The 18,917-nt window shown below is 54.5% G+C and overlaps 1 protein-coding gene across 1 annotated transcript in view; it reads left to right on the plus strand.

Moving 5' to 3' along the window:
• The first annotated feature begins 424 nt into the window (after positions 1-424).
• Positions 425-18,917, plus strand: part of CACNA1E (calcium voltage-gated channel subunit alpha1 E) — a 95,657-nt gene continuing 77,164 nt past the window's right edge. Inside the window, exons 1-3 of the mRNA XM_074151770.1 lie at positions 425-690; positions 9,356-9,461; positions 9,916-10,055. Of these exons, the coding sequence (XP_074007871.1) occupies positions 425-690; positions 9,356-9,461; positions 9,916-10,055 (512 nt within the window). The remainder of the gene's footprint in view (positions 691-9,355; positions 9,462-9,915; positions 10,056-18,917) is intronic.

Below are 18,917 nucleotides of genomic sequence, written 5' to 3' on the forward strand. Positions count from 1 at the left end.
GGAGGGGGGGGTTAAAAGGGTCTGGTTTGGGCTTGCAGGCAGAGCGCTGGGAAGGATGTGGCTGGGTTTAACCCCTTGCTCGGTGGCGGAAGGTGCTTAGGAACTGAGCTGCTGCGGCCTCTGCCGAGCACGCAGGACAGGTCCCTGTCCTCCCCGCTGCCCGTGTGGCTGTTCGGGGGGGAGGAGAGGCAGCCAGATGCCCACCATGCCGTGCCACTGAGCCGGTGTCGCGCGTTGTCATCTCTCTCCACGCGGGTCCCCGCTCCCCCGGAGGGATGCAGGAGAGACGGAGCTGAGCATCACCCGGAGAGGAGGAGGGGGCTGTGGTTGGGACTGCGCCCCGCAACCCCCTTCCCTCTACCCCCCCACCCCCCCCCCCGCCTCGGTGGTGCTGCTTCGGCTCACCTGTGTGTTTTCTTCCAGGATGGCTCGTTTTGGGGAGGCGGTGGCCGGCAGGCTGGGCTCTGGAGATGGGGGCTCCGACCAGAACAGGAGCCGGCAAGGACCTCCTGCCCCTGCTGGAGGGACCCCGGGAGGCTTCAAGCAAACCAAAGCACAGAGAGCCCGGACTATGGCTCTGTACAACCCTATCCCTGTCCGACAGAACTGCTTCACCGTCAACAGATCGCTCTTCCTCTTTGGGGAAGAGAACATAGTAAGGAAATACGCCAAGAAGCTCATCGACTGGCCATATCCTTTCTGCACCCCCTGCGAGCCCCCACCTTGCTCCCTGGATTTGCCTTGGTGGCCACTCAGGACACGTGCATGTGGCATTAGCTGGCAGGTAAGGACCTGCCTTTCGCTCTTCTTCAGCATGTGGAGAGGGGTGCTCTGTTCCCAGGTCCCCAAGGGATGCTCTCCTCACCCTGTTGCTGCTTCCCCTCCTGTGCTCTGCTCGGTGCCTGGTGCGGAGCTGAGCCCTCTCTTCCTGTGGGGAGCCCCCCAGACCCTCCTTAGGCTTGGATTTGGATGCCCCCTATGCTGGCCAGGAGAGGGGCTCTGATCCTGGTTAAACCCTGCATGCTTTAGGGTGATCTGTTTGTGTGTGTGGCTGGGGCAGGGTCATGGCCTTTCCTATATGTCTCAATGTCTTGCTGTAGTTTTGCCTCCCCACCCTGCCTAGAGCTGCCCATCCTGTTGAGGATGGACCTCTGGAAGCTCACAAATCTCCAGTCCCTGCTGAATGGTGGCTTTGTCTCCTCCTGCGCTTGCCTGCTGTGCCCCCTTTTGCTGCTGATCACATCTGGCAGGGGCACAGCCACCCTCACCCTACAGCCCCTGGCCTGTGTCGCTCTGGGAACTGGTTGCCCCCTCCCTGCAGCAGAGGGGAAATGCTGAAAACCTCTGGCTGTGCCCCATGGCCCCTTGGGGGGCTGGCGCAGGGGACTGAGGTTTATCCCAGGGACCCTACTCCTAGGGCTAGGTGGGGGATGCAGATCCCCCCACTCCTTCCCCTGCTCCTCCATCCTTTCATTCACCCCCATGCGCTTCTCTCCCCTCCCACCCTCCCTGCGGATGCCCCCAGGCTCCCTGGTCAGTGCCCAGCACCTCAGCATGCAGCTCCCCATCAGCCTGGGTTCGGCACCCTGCCCTCTGAGACCCCTCCTGGGCTTTAACCCTGCCAAGGACCTGAACCTGAAAACTTGAGTGTGGGCACGCTTTGGCTTTAGGACCCTCCCTGTGCCGTTTTCTGCAGTGGTGATTACATGCAGCTCTTGCCGCTGCTGCTTTCTCTCCCTGCAACTTGTTGGTTAACTTGCCGGCTCCTCCGGCGGGCGCAGGAGAGCTTGTCCGTGTGCCAAGCAGCAATGCCTTGGTCTGGTGCAACAGGTACCTTAAGGAAACCCTCCAGCGAGGCACAGGGATGCAGGACAGCTCACTCACCCTGCTCAGCATCATTGGGAAAATAGTCCCATTGCAGCTCCGACACGTCAGGTTGAGCTTCTGCCAGGCAGGAGCTGGGGAGCCACAAAGCCCCCAGCGTTGGGGGGTCAGCTGGGGGTGAAGGGACAGCTCGAGGAGGCTGTGCTCCCCATGGTATCCCTAAATCTGCCTCTGCTGGCAGTGTCCGCTGGGTGGGCGGCTGCAGGAGCATTGGTGTGGTAGCAAGGATGGGAACGCGGCAGCTCAGCTCAGAGCCCTGCAGGGCAGCGGCCAGACCAGCCTGCCTGCTTTTCCAGAATATGCCACATTATTCATGTGCTTTTTTCAGTGTGGTATGGGATGGCCCTCACCCCTTCAGCTTTCATTTAAAGCAAGAAGGATCTGGGGTGCTGCTGCTGGCCCAGCGCTCCCGGCGTGGGCTGGGGTCCCGTGCTGGTGCGGTGTGATGTCTCATCTCTAGGCAGCCGCTGTTTCCTAGAGACTGGAGCTTCACCACTGCGCGGTAAAAACTCCCCAACATTATTTTTTCTTGGAATTGACAATGGATGAGGGAGATGGGCTTATTTTATATTTTTTTTCCAGAAGTGACGTATGTGAGTGCTGGGAACAGGCATGCTCCAGGTGCGGGAGCTGAGCATCCCTGGCTATCGCCTGCCTAGCTGCCATCTCTTTCCAGGAAATTCATCCACCCCAGAGCTCCTCTGCTCTGCTTGAGCTCTGGAGGGCTTGGGGATGGTCAAAGTGTTTTGGTGATGAGTTTGGTGACTTTAGCCAGGCAGGTTGTTCCCATCCTTGTAATTGTAGCCTGGCACATGCAGCCACTGCCTTTCAGTAGGGCCAGGGAAAACATGCGAGCATCTCAGCTGCCTGGCCTGGCGCCCATGGCATCACTCCTGGGCAAGGGTGGTTTGGAGAGGTGAGCATTGAATTTTGGCCACAGTCAGTGAGGGCTGCTGGCCTCGGGAGGGAGATGGTCTGGTTCCTGGCGCTGCGAGTCGGAGTGCGCATGGCACCAAGGAAAGCCAAGGGGGCTGGGGTGGAGTGCAGGGAGGAGTGGAGGCTCTTCATCCAGCTTCAGTTGACTAGGTAATAGGGCTAAAAATAACTGGTGATTCAGGCCTGTATATCTGCTGGGTAACTGTATAATTATAACCAGCAGCCTCTGCAGTTTGGCTTCCCAGTGTAAATAGGGATGATGCATGGAGGGGAAGGAGGAGAAATATGAGCAACTGGGATTGGGATGCAGCTTTGTGGAAAGACGAGTCTTTGCTGAGTTCCTTGCTGGAAAGCCCAGTGCTTTACCTTTGCTGCAGCTGCTCTTTTTACTGGTCCTGCTCAAAATGTGAGGCAGATGCTGGTATGGCTGTAGGAACATCTACTCCTCCTTCGGAAACAAAGCCTTGTCCTGCCTGTTCTCCTTCTGCTGATGGCCAGGCCTTTAGCCCTGATTTCATTTGTTTGGCTGCCTGGAAAGCTGCAATTCAGTTAGCACATGAGATGGGCTGCAACTCATCTATATCTGCTCAGTTCTTCGTCTGCTTAATCACATTTGACCTGGATAAGATCCCTCTCCCGCTCCAGAAAGGCCAGATGACATTGTGTAGCTCTGGCTGTGTCCCCAAGGACAGCCTCTGGCTATAGGTGCACAGCAGCCGTTGTACCTGTCCTCCTGGTTTGGCAGGGGAGAGGGATGTCCATCAGTCCTTTGGGGACCTTTCTGTTCCCTGCAGCAAGGGCTTTCTCTTATCTCAGCCCTTTTGAGGACCAGATCTGGTGTTGGGCTGGCCAAGAGCAGCCAGGGTGTCTGCAAAGCCCTGGTACGTATCTCTGGTCCAAGACACACAAGGATTTTGCTCCATGGGATATACACCCATGTGTGCTTGAACCATTTTGCTCGTGATCGCTCCCATTTTACCCAGACGTCTCTGATGCTACGTGGGCACTGCCCCTTGGGGACCCTGGTAGTGTTATGCCACATCTAAGCAAGCATCTTCTGCACCTTCGCTTTTGCCCAACCAAGTTTTTGGCAGGTCTCGCCTCCTTGCAGGAAGAGCTGCACCATGTCGTGCTGTTCTTGAGCACCTCCCTCCTTCCACTACCCAAGAACATATCTTTTTTTTTTTTTTTTTTCTCCTCCAAGGCTGTTTTCTGTGCCCTTCCATTCATCAGATTTTAAAAATGTTTTTTTTGGGGAGGGGCGAGTAGGTGTAATGGCAGGTCCATCTTTTTGACAGCCGGAGAGAGCAAGGCTGCCTGTCAGATGGTGAATTTAAACAGAGGCAGCTGTTGTCATGGTGACGCCAAGTTGCATCCTGTTGCTGTGGCAACCAAAGTTAAAAAACTGATGTTAAGGCAGGAAAATCACATGATGTGGTTCCTTTTTGTTTAAAAAAAAAAAAAAAAATGGAGAGAGATGTTTGATTTTCAGTTTTTAAGTGCAGGGTGAGGTGGGGGAGAAGGAGGCGCTTCTCCATGGAGCTGTTTGCACGTGGAAGGCAGGCACCCTGTATCCCTATGGGAGTAGCAGCAGCGTGGGCAGCTCTGCCCCGACCCCCTCCTGGCTGATACTGCCTTTGGTTGAGCCCCTGACAGAGACCAGACTGCCACATTTTAGAGTCAAAAGCAACAATACCTATGGCTGCAGATAGCAAGCGGAGTGTCCCCAGTTGAGGCAGGTCTCCGTGTAGTGAGTGAGATTCAGGCAGGCTGAGCACCTCGCCTGGGTGCTCCCTGTGAGCTGCGCAGAGATACAAGCACAGCTCGGAGCCCACGCTCGCTCTCCTGAGCCTGTTTTGCTGTGCACAACGGGCACGCAGGAGCTGGCTCACATCCCAAGCGTGGCATTTGGGGATTTGTTGGCACCTTGTCCCTCTGGACATCAATTTCTGTCAACCCCAGCAAAGCATGGATGGCCTGGGAGCTCTGGGTGGTGGAGTGCAGGGATGGGGACAGCTATGAGGGGCTGTGGCTCTACAGCTGTTTGATAGCCTTATGTACTGGGGGAAGATCCCTCATAGGGGACAAGCCAGGGAGGTGCTGTAGGGCTGGGGAACCCCAGAGTTGAAGTAGGACTTTGCCCCATTTGGTCTTCACTCCATATGGCATTTTGGGTTTCTCTTGGAAAGCAGCCTTGGAGAGGAGGTACTCACTTTCCTGCTGGGGTATGGAGCCAGGAGGGTTGGGGCATCCTAGGGACTGGATGTTGAGAAGGTGTATCTTTGTTCCTGTCGTGCTTTGGGTGAAAGGGGTGTAGGAAGGTCTGTGTGGGGGCAGGCAGTAATGGTAGAGTGGGACCAGCAAGACGAAGCCCACAGATGTAGGAGCTGAAACTCCCTCTCATTGACTCCTGGCAAGCAGGGAAAGCTCCTCAGTGCAGTAGGTCCTGAGGGAAGCCTGGGGAGTGGTGGGAAATGGAGACTTAAGTTTCCAGGAGATGTTGGAGCTGGGCTGTGTGATACAGACAGGGAAAGGGGTTAAATCATTCCTGGTCTTCTCGTTGGCCCTCTGAGGTGGGCTTCCCCTCTGAGGCAGGCTTCTTCAAGAGCCCTTTTGGAGATGCCCAAGTGGCCTCAGTCCTCTGGCGCTTCTGCCTCTTGCCTACCTGCCTGCCCAGCGGCAGCGAGAAGGCACAGTCACCAAAATGGAAAGATGGAGGTGGGCTCCCCACAGCTCCTGACCCTTGCCCACATCCGGGGAGGGATTTGTCTTGCACACAGCCTCTTGGGGAGGTTGCATCATTATACCATCAGCACCATAAATCCATCTTCAGGGCTGAGAGCTGGGCAGACTGCCTGCCGTAGCAATATAGATGTTCTGGGTTGGGCCGGTTTTGCCTCCCATTTGGGGAGGGAGTGAGGTGAAGAGGGGAGTCAGAGCTGGACACTGGTGGAATCACCAGTGGCTGGACATCTCCCTGGTGCTCCCTTGCCTGCTTCTGCCAGACCAGCCAAGGAGCCCCAGCTCCAGGCATGGGATTAGCCTGCAGTGCCTACTCTGGGTGGGCTGGGGCATGGGTCTGGAGGGGGTGTCTGCATGGCCTGGGGGCACCTTCCCCACCTCAAATGCACCGGGACAGAAGTGTGGAGCTGCAGGTGTGGCGTGCTCTGGGATCGGCCGAGTTGCTAAGGAAACAAGTCAACGGTGCAGGGGAGAGAGCATTGGGTAAAGGAGATAAATCAATAAGAAAACCTATTTTTATCAGCTCCCTAATGATCCTCCAGGAGAAGCCAGACGAAGGAGGAGGAGAAGACTGGAGGGAGATGGGCTTTCATTACTGGGCTTGGAGGGAGGCAAGTGCTACTCTGTGTGTTGGGTGGCTGGAAGGTTGTGTAATTAGACATCTAATGAGAGAGGAAACGAGTAACAGAGTATGTCCAGTGGGCTTCAGCCTTGAGCTGGGAGGATACTTGCTTGGAAGAAGTCAAACGTGTGGATAAAATTTCCCCCAGTTCAGCCAGATTTTGGGGAGGGTTTTCTTTCCCTTGGCCTCTCAAAACCTGGCACAGCTGGAGCTACAGGGGCTTGTTTCCACATGCTTGATGCCTTGGAGCTCTCACCTAGCTCCAGATGTGATAACCGAGGCTTGAGTCCCAAGAAAACTGGGCCAGTGGGGTTTGGAGTGTCACCTCATGCTTAGGTCACTGCTTAGGGTAGTGATTGCCCTGTTTTTCTTAGACTTAATATCTGCTGACCCACATGCCATGTGCTTGCCAGAGGTGTAGCAGGGATGCAGTCCCGTGCTGGGGCTGTGACAGATGTGCACTGTCCTTGTGCAGCTGAGCCAGATGTTGGAGCCAGCAAGGAAATACAGGGGCAAACTGGGCCATTAGAGGGTGTCTTGAGCCCCACCAGCCACTGCTGGGCAGGGCTCCCACACTGCTAGCTTTGGAAAATTTGGGAATTTTCCTACCTGGGTGTTTCCCCCGTGGGACTAGCGGCCTCAGGAGGGAGGAGGCAGTGCTAAATGCTTGGCGTGGTGGGGAGGAGCGCGGGATGCTCGGCAGGGTTAGCCATGCTGGGGCGGACAGAAGGACTCGACGCACTGTTCCCACACTTCTCATCTAGGCAAATGTGCCTAGTGCCTGGGGACCTGGCTGCACCGCCCTGCTAACGCACTGTTTTCTTTTAAGCCTGTGCTAATTGCTCCCAGACTTTCAAGAAAATGAAACAAAAGACCCCAAATAGGCCGATGGCTCCGGGCCAAGCGTCGCAGCCTGTGTATTAGCTGAAGTGTGTGGCCAGAGGTGGGAAGCAGAGAAAGTATGTGGCTTTTGCAGGAGCCGTGCAATGAAATCCTCACTTGTATGAAGCCTCAGATGAAAACTTTCAGGGTCTGGCTTTCCCCGAAGCATGGGGAGCTGCTCATGACTCGTGCCCAGCTGGCACTGAGGTCTGAGCCCACAGCAGTGAGCTCTGCAGTGGTCTCTCTTGGTTTTCCTTTAACTTAGCAACCATTAATTTCACTGAGTGGCCTTTTAAATGCCTTGGCTGAATCTTCCTTGGCTCTTGTCCCTACTGGGCTAAATACATCCCGGCTCCTGCAGGCTCTCCTTGGCTGGCTCTCCTGGCCAGCTCGCTGGGGACCTACTCTGATGCCCAGTCCCGCTCTCACCTTGCCGCGTGCCACTGGTGTTAATTCATGGTTTCCACTTACCCATGCTCATGGCCAGCACTAGGATGTCTTCTCTTGCCCATGGGCTCAGAGCCACTGGTTTAAAGCATCTTGCTGTTGCCAGTGGCTTTGTCGGCCAAAAGCAGAGGTTGCAAAAGAGAAAATCATCCCTTTTCCCAGGGCTGATAGCATGGGTGTTTGGCACCTCCTGCCCTGAGTGGTGCAAACCTGAAACCGCTGGGTCTGGAGAAGCCCAGTGTGGTAGGGAAAGGCTCAGCCAGAGTGCTGGTCCCTGTGCTGGCTTGGGACAGCAGGAACATGGATGATTTATGGGCAAATCCATCTCAAGTGGGGTTACATCCCCTTTCCATAGACACGAGCCTTGGGAAGGTGGCAGTCCCTTCCCAGGGTGGCTGCTGATGCTGGTGGTGACAGTAATATAGCTGTGGGTTTTTGGCAAGGAGGGAGCAGAGAAGGGGGTGTGCTGCCTGCTGATGAGTCTCACCTCATTTTGTTATTGAGCACAATAAGGCTTTTATTGCAATGATGTGGTAAAGATGGATGGGAAGTCGGAAAGATGTGGCCGTCCTGTCTTTTGGAAGTGCTTTGTTTTCAGGGCTTGGCAGTAGGCCAGGTGAGAGGAGGGAACTCTGTACCCCCACCTTGCTCCTGGCAGACCCTGTGAATCAAAAGGCAGGAGGGAGCTGAGTTTGGGGTGCTTTCCTGGGCATCAGCCTGCCCTTTCCTCTGCCTCCCTCCCCGACTCACTCAGGTCCTCAGATGCCAGCATCTGCTGCCACTTGTCCTGGTGTGGGGTTGCTCCTGGAGAAGGGTGTGTAAGCCCTAGACGTGGCTGTAGGATTTCAGATACTTGTAAGGTTCAACCAGATTGTGTTGATAAGGTGCTGCTACCCCTCAGGGCCTCACCGAAGTGTGGCTGAGCTGGGATGACTCTGTAGGGAGTTTCAACCCTGCCTGAACTGGAGTTCAGACCCAGACACCATCAGTGTCTCGAGCTGCGAATGCTCAGCCTGGTGTTCTGCAGCTCCCAACGCTGCCTGGGCTCATCCTGCCACCTGCGGGTTGCTTGGCAAGGGACCCTCAGTTCCCAGGGCACATCCACCTTGCCAAGGCAGGGCATAGGGTGGGCTAATCCAGGTTGGAATCCCAGGACCTGCCAGGGATGTCCCATCCTCCTTGGGGCATACGGATGGTCCCTTCCATGGGGTTGCTTTAGGACTGGGGCTGCTGGTAGCCTCTGATACACCCCACCCACCCCACCCCCCCCCTCCCTGAGCCCCATCTCCTGCTGCTTTGTGATGGAAGAGAGAAGACAAGCAGCTGGGCCACAGTGTGCAGGGACATGCCAACCCCAGCCACCAGGATGCCATGCTGGGGAGAGCCTCCCTGACACTGCCAGGGACCATGCCAAGCACTCTTCCAGATGAAGCCCAACCTGGTCAGAGCCTGGTTGTCCATCTTCATAGTTGTGTCTGTCTTCTAGGCTTCCACCATAAGCAGTATCGCTATCCTAAGAGAGTTTACAGCTGAGCAAAGGCCGATGGTTAAATGTCCCGTTGCCTTGGGAAGGAGGTGATGATGCTCAGCAGATCTCTAGTGAGGAAGGTCCTGGGGGCTTCTCAGTTCTTGTCACTCCTCTCATTTATAACAGTACTAGGTAAGTTTCACCCTCCTGCCTGGGGGCAGCGGGAGGTGAAAACCAGGCTCTGTGTGTGCATTTTCCTGTGGCAAAAACAGTGGAGGTGGGTAATGAGCAGGTGAAACAAGAGGTGGGCAGGGGCGGGCTGGCAGGTTGGGGGACATCATCCACTTCTTCTCTGCTCCTTAACTCCCCTCCACTCCCTTCGAGTACATGATCCTGGCAACCATCATTGCCAACTGCATCGTGCTCGCCCTCGAGCAGCACCTCCCTGAGGATGACAAGACGCCCATGTCACGGAGATTAGTAAGTACCCCGCATCCATCGCTCTCCACCCTTTGTTGGGGGTTCCGGCGGGTGAGCGGGGCCACCAGCTGAGGGGAGCCACCCCATCCTACCAGCCAATTTCTGCTGGTTTTAGGGGGTAGGGTAAGACATTTCCTCTGGGATCAGTCCCTCCTGCTTTCCTGGGGTTGCTGTCACATAGTCCTCCTCCCTGGAAAGGGTTAAGGAAGGTTTAAGTCCCTTAAAAAGTGGGGTAGGGAAGGGGGACTGGGCAACTTGAGTGGGTTGTAGCCCCAACTTTTTGTTTCCAAGGTTAATGCTGGCTGAGGAATGACAGGGAAAGCTCCCAAAGGGGAGGATGTGGCTGGGGAAGGTGGGATTGGATATCAGTTGGGTCAATGTGAAATGGCTGGTGCTGTGTTTTCTCCATCTCCGTCCTCCCCCTCTGATTGTGTCACTGATTCCCCTCTGGCAGGAGAAGACGGAGCCCTACTTCATCGGGATTTTCTGCTTCGAGGCTGGGATTAAGATTGTGGCTCTGGGATTTGTTTTCCACAAGGGTTCGTACCTGCGCAATGGCTGGAACGTCATGGACTTCATTGTGGTCCTTAGCGGGTGAGTCAGGCTGTGTGAAGCCCTTGGTGGGGTCGGGCAGCGGGGCATGGGGGCTTGTCCCAGTGGGGACATAAGCTCCAGGACGTGGGGCAAGGCCCTGGTTTGCTGTTGTCGGTGGTGTTTCATCATCCTGAGGGAGTGGAGGATGGTTCCCCGCACTGGAAGCTCCTGTGTTGGCTTTGCTAGGGGCTGATGATGGTGGGACAAGGTTCCCCATCAGGCGAGGAGAGCTGGCTCTGAAGGCATCATGTCTAGCTTTCCTTGGCTGGTGGCCAGGCATATGTCACGCATCTGGGCCTGGGGTGAGGTGAGGACAAAGTAGGAGCATGGTCTGATAAGCAAAGCATCTGGACGTGGTCTGGGAGAGGTTTTGGTCAAACCCTACATGGGGAGGGAGAAAATCTCTTCTCCTCTTGCCTTCCCAAGCACTTTCCAGCCTTGGTCTGGACCTGGGGGTTTGGGAATGAGATCTGGGTGGGGCCTTGTTCCTGGGTGATGCTCACTCAGCATCCCGGTGCGCAGCCGCGGTGCTGGGGGTGCTAGTGCACGGAGCTTCATGGGTGCTGGTGTGTCACTGGTGGTGTCACCTGTTGGGGATGTGGCCCAGGTTTGAGTCCTGCTTGCTGTGTGATGGTCTGTGCTGGCGAGATAGAAATGAACAGAAATGTTTGGACTAGTGCTAGCTAATGGTAGCAGTTGGCTTGAGCAGAAGCCTCCTATGGTGACCCGCTAGCCCCTTGCTGTGTGGAGGGCAGGTGGGTGCCTGCAGCCACCAAGGAGTCTCAAGAAAGGGGTGCCTGGATTATGGTCACTGGTTTTTGCATGCCAATGGAAATGCCATGTTCAGAGGAGCTGGTTTGATGCATACAAACAGATGGTGTCTGTGGTTCTCTAAGCACTTAATGAGCTCTACTGGGTGGAGATCAGCTGCAGGTCTGGCTGGGAAACTGAGGCACGGGAGCCAGGCAAGATACCTAGAATCTCTCCTGAATTGCTTGCTGCATAGTCCTGTCTCTTGGCTTACAGGGTGGTGGCACCACATGGGACATGACACACATTTGGGTGTTTGGAGGAGGAAGGAGGATGCTGAGCCTGGTGCTGCCAGGGATGTGGTGATGGGTGCTGCTTGTCCATGGTGGAGAGGTGCGGGTTGGGACTGTGCTTGAGAGAAGGCTTGAGGAGAACACTACTGGGAACGTTTTGACTGCCTTGGTCCAATGTGGACCTGGATGGCCTTGCTGGGGAGTGGGGCCATCTCTGTCTGTGTGAAGGAAGGGTGTCTCAGTGTGCTGGTGGTGGGGTGATGCTTCTCGGTGGACAGCAAACAGGCTGCCTGTGGGCAGTGCAGCCATTGCACAGGATGCCGCTGGCTCTTCTGCATCTGCAAAGCGACTCTCAGGGGAGGACTCTGTGACCAGGTGGGCTTGCTGCTGCAGGGAGAGCAGTGGGGCACAGCTTCTGGGCTGGGCAAAGGTAGTCACGTCTCTGGGGACAACGTAGGACACATGTCACCCCTGGTTGCAACAAGAGGGGATGTCTCATCCTCACTGTGCAGCTGCAGTGCTGGGCTGAATGTGCAGAAAGCGGGCGGGTGGCTGGGAAATGCCCATTGGCCATCTCCTGGCCTGGACATCCTTTGGGGCCAGGGCCAAGGGGAAGCACGGGGCTGGGAGGGGGAATTCGCTGGGGACCTCTCCTTGCCCTCCCCGTGGCTCTGGGTGAGCTGACTGTAACCAAGTCGGTGCTGAGTCAGCGCTCGGCAATTACTCACTCGCAAAAGCCTCGCCAGCTCCTTTCAGTGCCGCGCCGCACCGGGCCCCGTGCCAGGGAATCAATTGTCCGTGAAGGGCTGTAAGTGCCGTGCCGGCCGCCCTGCCAGGAGGTGCCCGGGTCCCCCTGACACTGCCGGTTACAGGACACAGCCCTCCAGGGTCTTCTTCACCGCTGTCACCCCCTTGCACCCTAATGTTTGCTCCAGCAGGATGAAACCCTCTTCAAGAAATGCCTGGGTGCCCACCAGCTTTGCCCCAGCACCTGCTGGCACGGGCTCGCTAGGCTTTTGGGGTGAATTCTATTTGTATGATGGGTGGAGGAGGCAACCTGCAGTTCTTCTTCCTGGAGTAGTTTTGGGGATGATCGGGTCCCCAGGGAAACAGCTGGACCAGGTCATGGGCTCCTCTGTGCTGCTCAGCTCTTGCTTTTGCCGTGTGGTGCTGACAAAGCTGCTGTTCTTCAGTGCCATGGTTGTGCCTCCCTTGCAAGAAACTCTTGCCTGTTTGATCAGCTGAATTATTGGCAATTTTCGTCAGCAGATAATCCTTGGCTGGCAAATGACTCGCAAACAGCTTGCGGGAGAGGGTTTGCACTTGGCTGTTCATGCTGTGTTGGTTGCGTGAGGCGGGTGGTGAAGTCTGCACGGAGGGTGTGTGCGGGTGACCGGCAGGTTCAGGATTATCTTTGAGGGCTAAAAATTTATGCTTGATTAATATGTGAGAGTATGGATGGAGACTGTTGAACTTGGGAGAATTCATGGTCATTGGGATCTCGTCACGACTTAGCAAGAGGCAGTGGCTCTGGTGGGGGGGACATTGTGAGCATCAGAGGTGTAGGGTAGTGCTCACCTTGGGATCTGCTGACCAGTTTGGGATGCTGATGCATCCCATGAGGGTGGACCAGAGAGGATATCCGCATGAGCAGAACTCACCCCAGGATCCATCCCTAATGGACCTAGAGGGACCAGGCATCACACTTGTTGTCCCTTGTCCCTCTGAGGTGACACAGGGTATTACTCTTCCTTTCTGGACCTTTTTTTTTTTTTTTTGCCATGTGTCCACTGGGTGAGATGGCATCATGGTGTTTGGGCTTCCATGAGCTGCAGGATTTCCTGGGCGTGGTTTCCCTGGCGTAAATTAGCCTAATGAGGGGCTGCTACCGTGAGTGGTCTCCTGGGACCCTGTGCAGGAATGGATGGCACTGACTTGGGTTCAACTGGTGTTTGCTTCTTATGTCAATAAATCCAGATTTTTTCATCTCGGTGGAAATCAACACCCACGTAAAACTCCCTGATGCTAAAGCTTCCACTGGGGAACTAATAGTCACATTTGTAAACCTGCTCTGTTTATAACCTGTGGTTTCCAAATCATCATTGCTGCCTGAAAAAAACAGCCTGTTCTCCCCCAGCTAAAAATATTTTTCTCCGAAAACGTGCATAAAATACCTTCATTGGTTCTGAGGCAGAGCTGGGGAGGGGAGTGTTTGTGTTTCGCCTGGGGCTTGGGGATGCTCGCCTTGCCCATGCACGAGCCAGAGCTGGCTGGGCGCTGAAGGTGGACTTGTGACTTGCTCGATGCTGCATATCCTGGACCAAAAAGGGGAAAACTGCTCAGAAATGGTCAGAAGGGGCAGCGGGACCTTGGTGACCTCTTAATTGGTGGTCTCAAGAAGGAGAGGTTGAAGGACCTTCAGCCATCAGCAACTGGAGCATCAGCTCTGTGCTCCCTGGGTGCTGTTAGCATAATGAAAAGAGAATGAGGACCCTACACCAGCCTGCCTTGTCCAACATTGTATATGAAGGAGCTCATGGAAAAAGAAGGGTTAAACTCCCTCTGAAAATATCCAGGTGGGTGTGTGCTTCACACACTCCAAAGCCTGAGCATCATAGCACTGCGCTGGCTTTTTTTATAGCAGTTGCAGTGGTAATACAATAACACGTTATGTGAGAGGTGAAGGGGTGGGGAAACACTTCTAACAACAGGGAAAAAAATCCAGATGGAAATCAAAAGGCCCTTGTGAAGCTGTGCTGCTCAGGAGCCGGGGAAGCAGCCGCTATAAAACCAGGGTAGATACGCTGGGGTCACTAAAAGCAAGAGCTGGTGTCAGGGTTTTTTGGAGGTTTTAATAACAGCCGCTACACCTGGATGCCTTTTGTGAAGCCCTTGGGCACAGTGATTTTCATTAAGGGATTTTGTGGGGTGGAGCCTGGCCAAGGGAAGGCAGGAATGAAGGATCACCGGTAGTGATCCATGCCTTTAGCAAACTCGGAGCCAACCGGAGGGACACCACCCCGTGCCAGCGGAGGAAAGCCTGGCACTCCAAGCCCAGATGGCTGGCCTGAAAACCCAAGTCCTCTCCCTGCAAAGGCAAGCGGCAGTCACGAGCCTGTCCCTCTGACCTCCTGGTGAAATCCTCCGCACACTTGTGCCCTGTTTTTCAGCTGTGGCTGGGGTGAAGCAGGAGAGAGTGGTTCCTAGGAGGCTGCTTTCCTCTTTGCTGCAGGGTTGCAACATGAGCATGGGGACGAGGAGGGCAGGCTGTTGCAGGTTGTGGTGCTGCCTGGATTTTGGGATGACTGTCCTGGAAAGTGCCCAGTGCCCTTTTTGCAATTCCCCTGGTATCCCCCATGGCTGACATGAGGGTGCTTTGCTTTCTGGTATTTAGTGCACCTCGCACAATGCAAGTTCTATGTGTCTTAAGTGGTATTTTTGGTCTCAGAGGTCCAGAGATGGAGAGCGGTGAGACCTTGAATGGGCGCTGGCAGAAGCTCTGTGTAGGAATATTCATATGCTCCGTCTCCTTGTGGTTTGGGATGCTGGCACCCCATGCAAGTTTGAGAGCGCACATGTGTGCATGTGCACACCAGGGCTGGGAACAGGCTCTTGCCACAGCACTGACACCTGCAATTTCCTAACCAAGTGAGCATAGCGCACCTCCAGGCAAGAAAGTTCGGGGGAGTGGATACAAGGCTTGGAGAAAAAGCATTAAATCAGAGCACAAGTGCAGCATCCCAACAGGATTATTCTGCTGGAGCCTGTACCATTGCAAGGAGTGTTGTCCGATAGCGTAAACCAGTAAAGAAACAGCCTCAAGTGCAAAAGTGGAGCAATGCTTTGATCACATCAGCCAAGGCTTTTTCTTCCTCTTCCTTTCTTTTCATGAATGGTGCCGGTCTCCAACCTGATGTCTGCCCCATCTCCCACCCCCTTCCCAGCTCTTTCCTTCCAGGACAATTAGTAAAGTGTTTGGTCTTTCGTTTGAATGAATAATTAATTCCCCAGCTTTGTGAATGATTCATGTGCCATATGCCACAGCGATGGGACGTGCCTGACATCGGCACCTCGCACAAAGGGCAGCACTGTTTCCCCAGCCTGGCAAGGGGGTGGGATAGGTGAGGGAAAAGGCTTTGCGCTGTGGTGTATGGGTGGTGGCAGGACATGGGGTGACCCCTGAACAGGGAGACCCATGGCTCTGGCTTTGGGGGAGACAGGCACCCCGCCTTCTCTGGGTGCAGGATCCAGCCCTGGGGCTGCTCACATGCTTTGCCCCATCCTTCCCAGCTCCTCTTCCCCGGGTGGCTGGTTTCCTGCAGCTGCTGCACTGTGGAGTGAGCCAGTCCCTCCCACGTGGCTGCTCGTCCCGGGGGGCATCGGCATTGCATCCCCTCCCAGGCACCCCTCTGCCCTGTGTGGTCCTCGGGGACTCCTTCCACAGCCCCAACACCCTTGCAGAGCTCCTGGACCAGGGTGAAGCCCTCGTCCTCCCCGGGGTAAAGCCTTGGGCCAAGCTGCAAAGTCCCTATGTGCCATTCCTTTGTGCTGCCATGGACCTCACTCCAGGAGAGGGGTTGTGAGGTAAAAGCCTGGCTTGAGGGAAGGGGAGGGGGGTTATTTTCTACCACATCCTTGTGTGGGGAGGTGGCATCACCTTGGCTTGGGTAAATATCCCTGGGACCTTGGAATTCTCCTTTGGCATGAGTTCAGACAGCTCTTGCTATGGTACTTGTATGCCTGTGATGTGTTTCTCTTTGCGGGGCCACCTCTCCAGCCTCTTGGCAATGACTTTAGGTTTCCATCAGGTCCCATTTGTGGAAACAGTTTGACCAACATCTTCTTGCCCTTCTAAATCCTGCCTCTATCGAGTGACAGTGCCGGGGCCGGAGGCAGGAAGGAGGCGTGGGGTTTGGCCAGCTCGTGGGGTGCAGAGGGGATGCTCCTTCTATGCACAAAATCCTGGGGTTCTCTCTAGGAAGAGGTGACCTTGGGGGATCATTTCATTTCCCCCAGACTGAAGGCTGGTGAAGGCAGATTTTTGTGTTCACCCTCATCACACCTTGCAGGGAGTCATTGGTGCCCAGTTCAGGGCTCTCAAAGCTGCCAGGAAAGACAGGATCAGCAGTTTTGCAATCTACTTGTGTCACGGCCCCAAAACCTAGAAAGAGAAAGCAAAGATGATGGAGGCTTTAAGGTTGCTCTGAACTGTGCCAAGGGCAGGACTTGGACTTGGTCCCTTGGCATCCCCAAAGAAGGACCACTGCACTCTGCTGGGACATCCTCAGCGTGGGCGACCTGATCCTGCTGGCCCGTGAGTGGGGTTTGGACCCAAGAGCCTAGAGTCCATCCTGCTACTTGTGATGCTGTCTGCAGAGAGAGGAGAGGTTGATTCACCTGCAGAAAAGGGCAAGAATGGGGTAAATTCATCAGGTAACTTACTTTCCGTGAGCAGTTTGACCAGTGTATTAATTATGAAGTAGTCTCCCTCGTAGAGTCAGGTGGCAGTGCAAGCCTTCAGGGGCCTTTCCACTTAATTATAAATATTAATTTGCGTGTCAGCCAGCCAGCCAGAACCCTCTCTGCCCCAGATTTTGAGCTGAGATTAGTCTGTCTGAGACGATCCCTCCCTCCACCCACTACACCCTGGAGCTGCCCTTTGCTAGGACGGCTTGTCTGCATGTGCTCCTGCAGTGGTCCCTGATGGAAATGGTCGAGCGATGCTCAGTTTGGGGTGGGGGGGATGAATTGAGAGTGACTACTCGGGTGTTCAGCCTTTGCTTGGGGTCTTCAGCGTGAAGCCCTTTGCAGCTTGCCCCGAGCTGTGTGTGCTGTCCCCAAGGGCTGAGGCGTCAGGTCTGTTGGTGCCACTCCTGGTGGGATGATGGGGATGGGAGGGGGTACGATGCACAGCCCCTGGCATGGGCAGTGGAGGCACAGTGGATGCTGTAGTGTGTGATAGTGCCCTGATTTAGTGCTGGATCTGTGCTAGTAAAAGGCCTCTGTGTGTCAGGGGCATCGAGCATCGCTCATGCTTTATTCTGCTAAGTCCCAAAGAGTGGACAGTCATTTAAAATGTGATTATTCTCTTTTTTTTGTTTGTTTGGGGGTTTTTTGGGGGTTTTGTTTTTTTTTGTTTGTTTGTTTGTTTTTGTTTCCCCCCTTGGGAAAAGAAATCCATAGGTGCAGGTCTTCAGCTGGAGGCGAGGGCGTGCGCCTTGCTCAGCTGCTGCGAGCTGGAGCGGCGCCCGGGGGCTGAGCATCTCTCCGCCGGCAGCCAGCCCAAGAGCCTGCAGGTGCAGCTGGCCCAGCGGGAGCTCGCCCTTTGCTCCACAGCCTGTAAATAAATAAAATAAAATAATCATCCTGGTTGCAAACACAAAGCATTGGAATTTTTTTATTTTTTTTTTTTCCCCAGAAAGCATGTTTTTGTCTGCCGGTGATTGCTCACTATTCAATTATACTTTGGGGATTAGCATATATTTCCCATCCTGCCTCCTCTCTCATTTGCATTCTTCCAATAGCTCCTCTCCGCTCTTTTCTCCACCTGAAGTCTCTTCCCCCTTTCCTGTGAAGAAGTAAAACTAACCCCTTTGCCTGGGTGACCTATAAAAACGCCTTCACTTTTTTTTTTTTCCTTCTTCTTTTTTTCTCCGGTACATATGATGAAAAGCATGAGCTCATTGGGATTTTTATAGCCCAATCTGGCAGCTTTTTCAAATAACTTGGATGGTGAGATGTAATTTTAGTTTGGGTCCTTGCCTAAAAATAAAGAATAATTATTAGCACATCAGACGTGGATATTGTAAGTGTTCGAAAAGGGTTTAAATTGTTCTACAGATAACGGAGCTGCCGCCCTGTATCAGCACAAAGGTCTGTCATAGCCCGAGTCCCATCTCTGTGCTGTCCATCCTGAGGAGCTGTAAGAAATCCTAATGTGCACCAGGAGATAAATCAGAAATGGGTTGAGCTGCGTGGTATGGGTGGCTCTCTGAAGATTAAAAAAAAAAAAAAAAAAGGCATGTTTAGAGGGTTAATAAGCAATTAACAGGTGAGATGCTGAAGTCCAAAGCAGAAGGGTGTGTTTTAAGTGTTGAATTTATTATTAGCAGTAATGTGGTGGTGGTGTCTGTCCGTACTAGTGAAGCCTGGCTGTTAGGGAGAGGTGGTGTCTGTTATTTAGAGCCGCTGAAAGGCTTAGGAAAGGCAGACAGAAGCCATCCTTGCATGCCTGGAAGCTTGCTTGGCTTTATCCAGCCACCTCAATTGGCCTAAAGGTGGTCCAGGGCTGCTCAGACCCTGCTCAGAGACTCTGGTGCGCCTTGGTGCTCTGAGGTGGATGAGTTTCCCAAGAGCAGCTCCAGCAATGCGTGCTCCCAGTGCATCCACCCTTGCTGGGAGCCATGGCTGTGTCTGCAAAAGGATGCACAGGCACCTATTTTGTAGCTCTGGGTCATCTTTTTGTTGTCAGTCAGGAGACATGTCTCCAGTGCAACCACCTTGCTCTGGTGATCTGTCCAAACCTCCTTCCAAAAGAGCTCGTGATGTCCCTTGTCCCCCAGCGAGGACAAGGAGCATGTCACCTTGCCACAGAGGAGTCCCATTCTTAGCAGCTAATTTAGAGCGCTGGGAAGTAGTGCCCTGAAATCGCCTGAACCTTGCCTGAAGGCTCGGCGCGACAGCTCCCGAGCCCTTCAAACAAATCTGGGTTAGCGGAGGACTTTGCAGCCAGGGTGCTCTGCTACCCTCCGCCGCAATGGGCAGCCAGTGATGGTCCTGCCCTGGGGAGGAGATGTGTGGTGGGGCTAGGAGCAGTGAT

This window comes from Numenius arquata, chromosome 8 (assembly GCF_964106895.1).
Source record: "Numenius arquata chromosome 8, bNumArq3.hap1.1, whole genome shotgun sequence".
In the NCBI taxonomy this organism is placed as follows: Eukaryota; Metazoa; Chordata; class Aves; order Charadriiformes; family Scolopacidae; genus Numenius; species Numenius arquata.